The sequence below is a fragment of the Hippopotamus amphibius genome, chromosome 9, assembly GCF_030028045.1.
Source record: "Hippopotamus amphibius kiboko isolate mHipAmp2 chromosome 9, mHipAmp2.hap2, whole genome shotgun sequence".
Lineage (NCBI taxonomy): Eukaryota > Metazoa > Chordata > Mammalia > Artiodactyla > Hippopotamidae > Hippopotamus > Hippopotamus amphibius.
The window spans coordinates 3,939,857-3,953,199 of NC_080194.1; the positions used below are offsets into that span (position 1 = coordinate 3,939,857).

General features: G+C 43.2%; 1 protein-coding gene across 3 annotated transcripts in view; it reads right to left on the minus strand.

Moving 5' to 3' along the window:
• Positions 1 to 13,343, minus strand: part of EXT2 (exostosin glycosyltransferase 2) — a 134,019-nt gene that overhangs the window by 114,306 nt on the left and 6,370 nt on the right. For 2 of the 3 annotated variants that reach the window (XM_057747959.1, XM_057747958.1), the window contains 3 exons: positions 9,745 to 10,310; positions 8,740 to 8,829; positions 3,826 to 3,942 (listed from right to left, as the gene is read on the minus strand). In XM_057747959.1, the coding sequence (XP_057603942.1) occupies positions 3,826 to 3,942; positions 8,740 to 8,829; positions 9,745 to 10,280 (743 nt within the window). In that variant the 5' untranslated portion in view covers positions 10,281 to 10,310. Of the gene's footprint in view, positions 1 to 3,825; positions 3,943 to 8,739; positions 8,830 to 9,744; positions 10,311 to 13,343 lie in introns of those variants that run through there. The other variant, XM_057747957.1, reaches the window with a different exon arrangement.

The window sequence follows — 13,343 nt, forward strand, 5'->3', positions numbered from 1 at the left end:
TGCCCCCAAACTTCACAACCCCTGCCCCTAGCAACAAGCACCAATTTGCCTTCCATCTCTATGGATTTGCCCATCCTGGACATTTTATATAAACGTAGTCATACGATAGGTGACCTTTTGTGTCTGCCTTTTTTCACTTAGCATAATGGTTTCAAGGTTTACCCATTCTGTGGAATAGAACCAATACTTCATTCCTTTTTTTGACTTAATTTTTTTTTTTTTTTATTTATTGGCTGTGTTGGGTCTTCATTGCTGCACATGGGCTTTCTCTAGTTGCTGAGAGCGGGGGCTACTCTTCATTGTGGTGTGCAGGCTCCTCATTGTAGTGGCTTCTCTTGTTGTGGAGCACGGGCCCTAGGCACGTGGGCTTCAATAGTTGTGGCATATGGGCTCAGTAGTTGTGGCTCACAGGCTCTAGAGCACAGGCTCAACAGCTGCGGCACACGGGCTTAGTTGCTCCGTGGCATGTGGAATCTTCCCAGGGCAGGGCTTGAACCCATGTCCCCCACATTGGCAGGTGGATTCTTTACCACTGCGCCACCTAGGAAGTCCTTGACTTAATATTTCATCATATGGATATACCACATTTTGTTTATCCATTCTTCAACTAATGGACATTTGGGTTATTTCCATTTTTTAGCCATTATGAATAACACTGCTATGAACATTCATGTACAAGTTTTTGTGTAAACATATGTTTTCAGTTCTCTTGGTTATATACTGAGGAGTGGAATTGATGGGTCATATGTTCACTTTTTGAGGAACTGCCAGAATGCTTTCTGAAGCAGCTGTACCACTTTACATTCCCACCAGCAAGGTATGAGGGTTCCAATACCTGCACATCCTTGCCAACACGTGCTACCACCTGTCTCTTATTTTAGCCATCCTAGCGGATGTTATGTAGTGTCATGGTTTTGACTCACATTTCTCTAACTAATTATGTTGAGTAAGTTTTCATGTTCTTATTGGCCATGAAAATTTGTGTATTGCCCTGGAGAAATATCTACTGAAATCATTTGCCCATTTTCAAATTGGCTTGTGTTTTTATTGTTGAGTTGTAAGAATTCTTGCACATTTGGGATACTAGACCCTTATTAGATATATGATTTGCAGATATTTTCTCCCATTCTGTAGGTTGTCTTTTCACTTTTTTGATAGTGTCCTTTGAAACACAAAAGCTTCTAATTTTAATGAAATCCAATTTGTTTATTTTTCCTTTGGTTGCTTGCATTTTTGGTGTAATACTTAAGAAATGATTGCCTAATGAAGGTCACAAAGATTTGCACCTGTGTTTTCTACTAAGCATTTTATAGTTTTAGCTCTCACATTTTGGTTTTGGATCTATTGTGAGTTAATTTTTGTATATGGTATGAGGTAGGGGTCCAACTTCACTCTTTTACTTGTGGATATCCAGTTGTCTTATCCACACTTATTGAAAAGACTACTCTTTTCCCATTGAATGCTGTCGGCACCCTTGTTGAAAAATCAACTGGCTGTAGGTATACGGGTTTGTTTCTGAACTATCAATTCTGTCCCACTGGTCTGTACGTCTGTCCTGACGCCACTACCCCGCTGTGTTGACGGCTGCAGTTTGCGGTAAGTGGTGACTGCAAGTCCTCTCGCTTTGTTCTTCTTTTTCGGGGGTTTTATTTCTGTCTGTTTGTTGGCTATTCAAGATCCCTTGCATTTTAATTGCTTTTTTAAACAGGGCAACATGAATAAGCACAAATAAAAAAACAATCTAAACTGCTTTGTACTCAGACAACTACAAACCTAAAACAAATTTACAAATTAAATACAAACAAATCTACAAAATTAATAACACTCAGATTAACATAATGTCATAGCTGAGGCTTTTTCTTTGAAACTGAACTGCACCTCTCAAGGTGAATATGGCGTTAATCAAGGGATTTCTGCATTCAGCATGCCTGTTCTCTTACACGCTGGGTGATGACGTACTTCTTCCTGCCACTTTTTCTATTTGAGCCACTAGGAAGCTTCCCTTTATGTAGTATATTGTGACAACATTCATCTTCATCTGGTACAGATGCATGATTTATATTTTTTCCCCCAACATTTTTATGAAAGTCTTCAAGCAGACAGCAAAGTTAAAGCAATTTTATGGTGAACACATGTATACCCCTCACTTAGATTTCACCCTGAGTGCTTCACTGTACTTGCTTTGCATTGTTTACATTTGAAGTCTTCCTTCTCCTCTCAATAGCCCATCAAATACAAGCGTGGATGCTGAGAATTTTTTAGCAGTGTCCATCATTAAACATGAGCAAAAATATGCCTGTACTAATTTCTTTGATCCTCATCAAGATGAAAATACAAAAATAAATCTATAGAGAATCTGCCAACTGGACGAACTGACATAATTCAACGCTGTGTTTTGAGGCTGGATTTCCGTAAGCTGAGGAAGGGTGACCAGTGTGAACCAAGCGGGTGCCCTTAGGGTGGTACAAGTTTCCATCACTGTCTAGGGTCTGAACTTGGCATATTCAGGCAGCACTAGGTTTGAGTAACTCTAATGAGTAAGGTCAGCTGAAATTGAAAAAAGGTTTACTCCTCTGTTTCCTGCTCCTGTGAGCATTTACTTTAAATCAGTTGTGTGATTTTAAATAGGTTTTTTTAAAAAACCTTCTTCCTTTTTCTTTTCTTTTCCTGTTGTTCTGGAGATTATTTAATTCAATTTAGCTCTCTTCACTTCACTTCAAACCAAACTTTTATTGCAGGCCTATGTGGACCAAGTGTGGCCAGGCTGGTGGCTCTCAGCAGGGAAGGGGGGTTGGTTTTGCCCCTCCATGGGGACATCTGGCAATCTCGGGAGCCATTTCTGACTGCCATGACTGAGGGGGTGTATCAGTGGTCCCAAGAACACCTCTGATTTTGATGATTTGCAGGAGGACCCACAGGACTCACTGATATCCTCATCATGAATTAGCACAATTTTTAAACAGACTACAGCAAAAAAAAAAAAAAAAAAAAAAAAAGAAAGAAAAAAAGATGGAATACCCTGCACACCCACACCATCAGCCCTTTTCATTTCCTCACTCACATACCAGAAATATGAGCCAATTATGTGTCAGGCATGGGGGACATGGCAGTAAGCAAGTCGCTACAAGGGCATAATGAGGGTAACTAGGAGGAGTGCCATTCCCGGAGCCAGAAAGTGCCCCCCAGCTAAGTGGTGTTCAAGCTGAAACCTACAGGACAAGCAGGTCATCAGGAGGGTGAAAATGAGAAAAGGATTTCCAGACAATGCAGTGTTTACAGCCCAGAAAAACAGAGAGCAAAGCTCATTCTAAGAACTAAAAAAAGAAAGAAAGAAAAACTAGAGATAGAGACAGTGGTCATGTGGTTGAGGGTCCTGAAAGACATTTTAAGGAGCCTGGGCTTTTCCTAAGTACAATGTGATGCCAACAATCAAACTGAAGAACAACAAGACTAGAGGCAGAAAACCAAAGGAGGCCATTCCAGCAATGCAAAGGAGAGACGACAGCAACCTGGTGCAGGGTGGGCGCAGAGAGAAGCAGACGCAGACAGATCTAAGAAATACTGAATACTTACAATGCAGACCCAGTAGGACTTCTTATTTTGATACAGGAAGTAAGGGAGAGGAAAGAATTGAGGACACCACATAGATTTCTGATTTTGTGTAGACAGCACTGAAAACTGACTGAGAGAAAATTGAAGGATAAATAAGGTTGGGGTGAGGGAGGAAAAATGGTAGACTAAAGACCCTGGCCTGTAATCGATGCTCTGACTGCTGGCTCCCACCGGCATCTCCCTGCACACCCAGTTGTGCCAGATGCACCTTACCCTGGTCCCTTCTCCGGAAGGTCCACCTCGGCTGACAGCGGACTATAAACAGGAATGCTGACATCGTAGCCTTGCCGGTAAGTCCATGTAGAAAAGCCACCACCAGCCAAGAGAGCCCTGAAAGCAAAGGATTTTGTCAAAAGATGAGAAAGAAAGGTCTTCATTCTGATAAGCTCTGTGGAAAGGGGTAATTAAATATTCATAACAATATCAACCACAGCCATTGTTTACCAAGTCACTTTTCTATAAGGACACTGAGCTAAATGCTGTGCAATCACGTCTCCCGGACATAAGCTGCATCCTATTCTTGAGTCACCAGCCCTCCCCTGGGGTCCTAAGCAGTCTTTGCTTACTTTCCGTGTGTTAAAATGCATCACAGCTAGAAGGATCCCTAGCAACAGCCCCTCTGCTACCTCATTCAGACCCCATTCGCCTCTCCCAAAAGTCACACCCAACTCTTAAACACACTGACAATAACAGGAATAATAATAGGTCTGCCCAGGACGACTGGCTGGGGCAGTCACTTACCGACCCACGGACTGGAATCTCAGGGGACAACGGGCAAAGAAAGCAGTGGTGACAGCAGAGTATCGCACCTCGTGCTGCCGACGCCCCAGCCTCTCTCCAATTCCTGCCCCGAGCAGTGCTCCGCACTGCCGTCCCAGAGCTATGTGTGCATCAAGTAGCCTCTACCAGCTCTCACCACCCACTCCCACTACTCAGTCTCATTAACCCCATTCCCTCTACAGGAAGCAGAATCCAGAAATGGACCTTTAGTGCTTCTCTTGCAGTCTGCATGCACGAGCTTTCATTCTCCTTAATCAGAAAGCCATGAACACGCTGTTTCAATTGGATCCAGCAAGTAGTACAATGACACTTCATTAGAAAGGAAGCAGGTGTGCATCACACCAACTTTTATGGTTATTCTGTCCCTGGGGCCCCAAACCCATCAACTCACTTACTGGGGCAGAGTGCTGCCAGTTCCCGGCACTGTACAGCCTGAGCCAAAATGCATGAACTGAAAAGCCACACTGTTTGCCATCTTGATTGCTCCCAACCCCCTCCCTGCCCTGATGACAGCCTACGTTCCCTTCTAACATGACCAGTTTAAGTTCAAAGATTTTCAAACCACCCCTGGAAATCCCAATCTGTTTGTTTAAGCTTTAGGAAACCAAGAATTGGTTAGGGAGGTAATGTGCAGGCTAAAAACCTCTCCAGCTGCCAGTCCACTCTGTAAAACTTAATGACTAGCCTTAGTACCAACATACGGTCTTATTTTTCCTGATTAGCATTCAGCAATGAAACCATTCAACATGAATTTGGGTGGGTTCCATGACCATGATGGCAAGCAGACTGCATGGGCCCCCACAACCTATGTGCAGAGAAGCAAACGTGGATCGAATATACAGGCACCAGGCAGTCCAGGTAAGCCAGGGTAGTGGGTGATGAGGTAATTACACCCACGCCCCAGAGGACAGGAGTGTGCGTATGCGGTGAGAAAGGAAGCAGGTGTACATGACACCAACTTTTACTGTTACTCTGTCCCTGGAGCCCTAGGGGTAAGGGAGGGGGTTAAGCACTGGTAGGAGGAAAGCATGAATCTGAAGCATGTCTCATGTCACAGATCACACATGTGCTATCTCATCTGTGATCTCAAGAGGAACCGTCACTGCAATTAGTCCAACAAGCCTCGCACCAGCCCTGCTGCTGACAAGACTTCAACTCGAAGTCACTGTGTCTTCTTCTGCCAAGCTTTCCCTAACATCATAATGGAGAAAAAACTGTAAGCATCCCTTGTGTTACAGAACACGTGTTTTACATTGACTGAAAAGTGAATTTCTGAGAAGCACATTCTGTTTTCCCATTATGTACCCCCAAATCAGAGATCTGTTCCAAAGCTGCAAGAGACTGAATAGAAAACCTGCAGCTAAGAAAGCATTACTATGATGACCACACTCACATCAGGCCAGGTGTTCTATCACTGGAAGTGTCCGCCAGCACCTTTAGCACTTGCCGGGACTTCCTGACTGAGGGACATCACCCATCTCTCCTCCTCACGGCCTCATGGGCTCACCATCCCTACCCTGGGTCTTCCCCAGACGCACTCACAGCTCGCCACCTTCCATCTGAGTATTCAGAGCCCAAACACAGTTCGTCTGCAAGTGTACCTTTTGCTTCCTTTTAATCAGGTCTGCAAATTCCTCAAATATAAAGCTTCAAATTTTGCAAAAAAAAAAAAAACCACCCCAAAAAACAAAAACTGACCAATTCTATTGGTTATCCTTATTTGTCTACTGACTCAAACTGTAAAAAAAAAAAAAAAAAAATTATGAGACAGGTACATTTGAGCAATGGCCAGATATCTGGTGACTATCTGGTGATATTAAAGAATTACCGTTAATTTTTTAGGTATGATAATAGTATTGCAGTTATATTTTTTAAAGAGCTCTCATGCAGAGTCTCAAATGAAATGTTTACAGATGTAATGATATAACATCTGGGATTTGCTTCTAGATAATCTAGTGGGGAGTAGGTAGGAGTACAGATAAATCGAGCTGACAATTATCAAAGCTGGACCGTGGGTATGTGGGGCTCACTGTACTAGTCTCTCTTCTTTTACATAAGTTTAAAATTTTCCATAAGAAGTTTAAATAAATATACACCCATACAACAGTAGAAATTTGTGAGGGACGTGCAAAGAAAGGGTAACAAAAATCTAAGGTAGTAATAAAATCACAGAACATATCTGAGAAAACAAATATCAGTAAAGTCAGGCATTGAAGAGGTATAATTTGCTGTCATTTGAGTTAAAGTAAAACGAGTATGTGAATACATATATGTGTGTTTGACTATAAATCCATCGAATAAAGACTCAAAAAATACACAGTATTTGATAGTACTTGAGAACAGTGATTACCTCTCAGTAAGAGAGTAAAAACAGGAAGATGTGAAAGCATATTTTTACATTTGACTCTTTGTACACTTGCACATTGTTCCAATCTTATACCAAGAAGGTATGTGTGTATCATGCATAGGATTTTTAAACACTGAAAGAGAAAAACAGATTCAAACAGCATAAAGGATGTATCTGCTGAGCTGACATCTGCTTCAGTCCGGGTCCTTGCATTTCCCTGAGTCAAATAATTCTTAAATAATCACATCTACAACTTTAGATTTCAGGGGAATCTTAGAAACACTCTAATCTAGCCTGTTTTCTAATTTCTGAATAATCAGATATGCAGCTCCTGCCAAAACCATTCTATACTCATGGTTCTTGCCTCCTCTGAATCCAGGAGCAAGGACAAAGGATAAGAAAAATGAACAAACAAATCGACCACCCCTTACCCCAACCAGAAGACTACCTAGGCTTCAAAATGATATCTCCCACGTGGAAAGATACAGGAAGACTACACGATGATTCATTACTTGCTACAGAACTACATATAATCACTTACGAAAATACATGCACAGGGAAAACGATTTAGCCTTCCTGATCCTTAACACTTAAGCACCAGCAAGAACTTAAACTCTCTCCTGATTACTTGACACTTCCCTGCAGAGAAATGAAACCCCTTTTAACATGTGCACTTGATAAAAATAAAATCCTTCTCCCATGCAGATACATATACCAAAATGTCAGCAAAAAGTGAATGTCCCAAACAGAAATAAGCCCTTCTCAAAATAAACCCAGAACAGCAGGTGAAGACAATGCATTCCTAACAGCTCCTTCCCTTCCCTTCCCTACCCTCGAAAGTATTTCACTTTCCCAGAAACACCAAAAGCAGGAAACAGTAGCCCACTCAGGAACACTGGGGCTAAGAGCCAAACCAGGGATCACCTTGTGTTTAGCAATTTCTACAGAATTTTTGTGGGGGCTGACTGCCCTCTATTGTCCAAAATGGTTTCTACACCAAAGCTGAGGAATGGTCCTGGGGTGTGTCTTTTCTGGTGATAATTGTATTTCCAGATAGAAACTCGACACTGACTCTAGATAATCACTTAAAGCAAAGAGGGCTTAGATTTAATCTTCTGGGGAAAAGCAGTACTAAGTGTAGATTTTCATAAATGTCAATGCTGGCCTCTAATAAGTTGAGACCACAGCTGGCCTCACCTTTTTCAGTAACAATGATTTTTTAAGAATTAAACATCAACTGTAGTAACGTTGGTTATAAATGAGTTCATATATGAACTTACAACAGTCCTCTACCTTGAGTATTGCCCAGGGCCCTCGAGTTGGGCCCAAACTTTCTGCTCTCTTCAGAGCCCTGAACCAAGGAACAGGAGAGGAGCCCTAAGCGGCACCTCCCCCTGAGTTTTCCAGGAAGTGGTGCTGTCAATGTACAAAAGGGCCAATACACAAATCGCAGCCGTGCAGTCACGGCCACCCCCCACCACATGTGCCTGTCTGGAAGTTTTATTAGGAAGGAAGGAAAGAAGCCCACTGACTCAAACAACAGAGAGTAAATGGTACTCAGTGTCCTTATTTCCCAGACATTACAGGCTCCAATTACACACCTACACCCTCTTCCCTCAGTAGCTGTGGCTCTACCTCTGGCAAATGCTCCCAAATGCAGAGACAGCTGACACAAGCCAGCGATGAACCAGGCCTTGGGGGGAGGGGGGGGAGGGGGGTTGCTGCACTCAAGAGAGTATAACCCCGACTAAGAAGACAAGATAGACTTCTAAGATGCTCCAGTGGAACCTAAGCTCCCACTGGTTCCCCACAAGAGATTTAGGCAGGTCTCAATGCTTCTAGGTCTTGAGGGGGAAAAGGCCTAGGACAGTCTTCCACTTAAACAACTCTGATTACAAAGGATGTCCCAGTGAGCTTAGAAATATGGTTTCACATGAACAAAAGGGTCTTGCATTTAATCCTCAGAACCTCATCACAGGGACAAGCCCAAATACACCTACCTGTCTCTGGGGACATCCAGGGCTGTGTTATAATCTGGGGGACCTCCAGGCAACATGTTGAACAGGAGGTGATTGGTACCTCGATCCCACCTATTAAGAATTAAACATGCAGGAGAATTCGCACGTCAACTATGAAGAGACAAAGACAAGTCAGTTTCTGAATGACAAGCAGCTAGCATCCCCAACCCATAACAGGGCTTCTCAGGAATGCCCAACACGCATCAGGCACTGGCCCGGCTCCTTGAAGCAAGGTTGGGGGATGTGTACCTCAAGCTTGTCCACTACAGAACTGCTATGCTAACGAAAACCTGAAAGCTACCTGAATGTTCACCATTTGGTTACAGAAACAAAAAATAAAATACAGAAGGCTGGTTAAATACACTAGGGAATGTGTGCAAAATGGATACTACACAGCCCTTAAAATCATATAGAACTGACACAGGAAGATGAAATTATTTGGAAATACATTCATGATAAATGAAGGGAAAAAGACAGCCTATGAATATATTTTGCTCTGTGATCCCATTCTGGACAAAAATGTTATATACACATGCATATGTATATATATTTTATATAAAACTGTATACATACATGCCTGTGTATATGTTTCATACAAAAATGACTGAAAAGTAACATCAAAATATTAATGATTATCTCTTAGAGGCAGGCTTATGGAATGAATCTTCCTTTCTTCTCTGCTTACCTGTATTTTCAGACTTTTTACAGTGAATGTATATTATGTAATAAAGAGGGGAAAAAGTGTTTAAACTGAAAATGAAAAGCACAGGAAGATGAGCCAACCTTAGCTTCTAAACGTTAAGAGGCTGGGAACCCGCAGGGGGGTGGCACAGAGGCCAGGTGCCCAGAGCACTGGTCCTCCCACGAGTCAGCTGCTCATCCACAAGCCCATCTATGAGACAAGAGACAAGCAGCCAGCGGACCCCAGCTAAGAGAACCACTGGCTCTGCCCCTCCTTCCCTCTAGCTCCCGGAAGGCTGCTGATACCTAGAGAGCTGGGCCAGCGCCTGCGCCGTCTCCCGCACGCGGAGCGCGTCCTGGCTGAGCAGGTCGATGGCCGGGACGCAGAGGCAGGCCCGCGTGATGTCGTCGGTGTAGTAGTCGCTTTCCGAGATGGCTGTGAGCAGCTCGTTGTACTCCCGGGAGATGCTGCTGCTCACAGGGACACCTGCGTCATCCACGTACTTTTTCAGAGAGTAAATGTACACCTTAATCTTGTTCTTGGGGTTGAAGCCGCAGCGGTAGACGTCGAAACACGTGTGCATGCGGCAGCTGAGGTCGCCGCGCTCGGGGACGGGGCTGTCGGCCGGCAGCCGGACCACCGGCACATCGCGGATGCTGCGCTTCTCCACGCTCCAGTCGCTCGAGGACTCGATGGAGTGCGGCCAGAACTGAAACACGCCCGTGGCGATGAGGCCCAGCAGGACGACAGAGAAGAGGGTGATGTAGTAGATGCGGTGCTTGATCTTCATTCTCGGGATGAGGGCAGGACCCCGGATGCTGTACTTGACCGACGCACACATAATGACCCAGACAGCCTCTTCCTCACACTCCTGGTTACCAGGGGAGAAGAGAGAAAAACACAGCCTTTAGGATGGCAGATGACACTTGAAAGAACTGTTCAACTTTGAATCTACTTCCTTCCCTTAAGTGGTCTGATGAAATAATGAAAAGGGATTTTTGACCCTTCTTATAAATAAAAAATATGTGTACATATGAGACTATGCTATATGGTATATTTAATGTTTAATATTACATAAACTACTTAATAAAAATACTGTTACATAATGTAAAAACAACTACATTCTATAAATATATGTTCTCTGAAAGCATAAGCTGGCAAATGTGTGGGGCCTAGGAAGAAGGGGTACTGACCAAGCAAGAAAAATCAAAAGTGGAACAGCTGAAGGCAGTTGTTTCATCTTGTTTTTAAATACTTGCCTAACATAAACTGATGCTTCATGTGGACAAACTGATGCTTCCTTCATTATACTGAAGCCTATTTTCATTCACTCATTCAACCCTCATAGAGCACAAGAAGAAAGCAAAGACCTACCTTAGAGGAATTTAGATGGTAATGAAACACACAAAACTGTAACAAAATGCAGAATGTAAAAACACCACTAAGAAAATATCAAGAAAGGGCCAGGGGGTACTAAAGAAGATTAATTTTTAAATAAAATATACACTGATGTTTTATAATAAAGGGATAGTCGACATATTTAGATGGGCAGGAGAAATGAAAAAAGAAATAGGGAAGGAGGAGAGGAGAGGTGAAGGGAGGAAAGAAAGGTCACTGAGGTAGATCCATTTCTCAAGAGTGATGCCAACAACCCTTCCTGCTGGGGAAGCTGCCTACCACTCGTCCAACCAAAAGCTGCACTCTCTTTCCCTCCTATCAATTCGCGCTAGGCTTGTGACTTGTTTGACCAAGAGAATGTGGCAGAAGTGTGATTCTGGGGCTTCTGAGACCAAGCCTTCAGAAACCCTGTAGCTGATGGAAGTCATCTGCCATATCATAAGGAAGCTGAGCTCCCAGCTTACGGCAACCTCAAGAAGACCCAGGGGAAGCTACGTGGAGCAAACATGAACCATCCCCACCAAGCTCTGTAGAGATGGCAGAATCCATAATTGCTGTTGCTGTTTGTAAGTTTTGAGGTGGTTTGTTATGTGGCGATAAATGAAAGAGCCAATAAGAATCACTGACTGAGCTATAAAGAAAATCCTTAGTCCTCTGCAGACCACAAATTAAGATCCTTATGGAACAAGCCCTCCCCCCACCCCACCTGACGCCTAGCTACCGTGTGGGGAGGGTAAAGCCTTGAGTGTGACTGCATCATCTGTCACAGACATGTTACACATCAAAATCCCAATCTTCAAAATGGCCTCATTCAGGGACCTCCCTGGTGATGCAGTGGTTAAGAATCCGCCTGCCAATGCAGGGGACACGGGTTCGAGCCCTGGTCCAGGACGATCCCACATGCCGCGGAGCAAGTAAGCTTGTGCGCCACAACTACTGAGCCCACGCACTGCAACTACTGAAGCCCGTACGCCTAGAGCCTGTGCTCCGCAACAAGAGAAGCCCGCTCACTGCAAGGAAGAGTAGCCCCCACTCGCCACAACTAGAGAAAGCCCACATGCAGCAATGAAGACCCAATGCAGCCAAAAAAAAAAAAGGCCTCATTCAGAAAAGCTATGAATATAAAGAGAAATAACTGAAAAGCTCATAGACCATCGTAGGGTTTATCAACCATTTTCACTATGGCTAAACAGAGTTCTCCCCAGTCATGCCCACATTGTAAGACTGCTTTCTTCCTAGCTAGCAGGATCTTGTCAAGCCTTGAATGTTGAAACCATTATCAGCTTTTTGGGTAAAACGTGCTGAAAAGTCATGAATTATTTCAACTTGTATCTCTATGAGACTATGATCTGGAACATATCAAGAAATGTGCTTGTCATGGACTAAGGTATGAAAGTTCTTATGTTTTAAGCTTAAAGATTATCATCTTTGGGGTATATACATTAGCAATTCAATATATACTAATTGATTCCATGACAGAAATGCAGGCCCAAGAGCTATGTCACTTTTTCTGTCATTCTAACAAGAAACAGGATGTTCCTGGCCTGCCCCCAACCCCTACTTACCACCATGTCCACCCTATCGCTTTCCTTCTCTCCATGTGTCCCTCCTGGAGCTAGAAAAGAGGAGGTCTTGGGATGAACGCACGTAAGGAGCTGCACTCTCCCCACTGCCCCATGTCAGAACTGCCCAACAGGCTCTCAAGGTCTATCTGTACCCTGAATTAGGGGTTCTCGAACACCCAAATGCTAAGAATCACACGGGGAGAGCTTGTTAAAACACAGAGTCCTTGACCCCAGCACTGGAGGGTTGTATTAGCAGGTCTAAAATAAGGTCAGGGCTTCCTAGGTGGCGCAGTGGTTAAGAATCCGCCTGCCAATGCAGAGGTCACGGGTTCGATCCCTGCTCTAGGAAGATCCCACATGCCGCGGAGCAACTAAGCCCGTGTGCCAAAAAAAAATAAAATAAAATAAAATAAGGTCACAGAATCTTGTCGATTTAGCAAGCCCCTCGTGTGTTTATTTCATGCAGCCAGGTTTGAAATCTTCCCTAATGTCAGACAAACTACCTTTTAACACAGTAGCTTTTAAACCTTTTTTTTTTAACTAAAACTTATAAGACAACGTTTTATATTATGACCCAATACAGACACAGATGTGTATATATAATATTTGAAATGTTTCACAAAACAATGTTTAACTTTAGTATGTAGTATTAGCCACAGAACATGTGATGAACACTGCATTCTTCTGTTATTCTGTTGCTTTTTAAAAATACTGGCCATAACCTACTATAGCAATAATCCACAAAGGTAGTATCCACATACAAGCTTTACAAATTTTCATGAGCTGCAGATTATAAAAAAGACATTATCACAACGAAATAGATCCAAAGATAATAGAAGGAAAGCACAGAAATTAGTTAATTTAAAAACTAGAGGATCAGCAAAGCTAAAACTTTTTTTTAAAAAAGACTAAAGAAATTGACATTTGACATAACTCTGCTA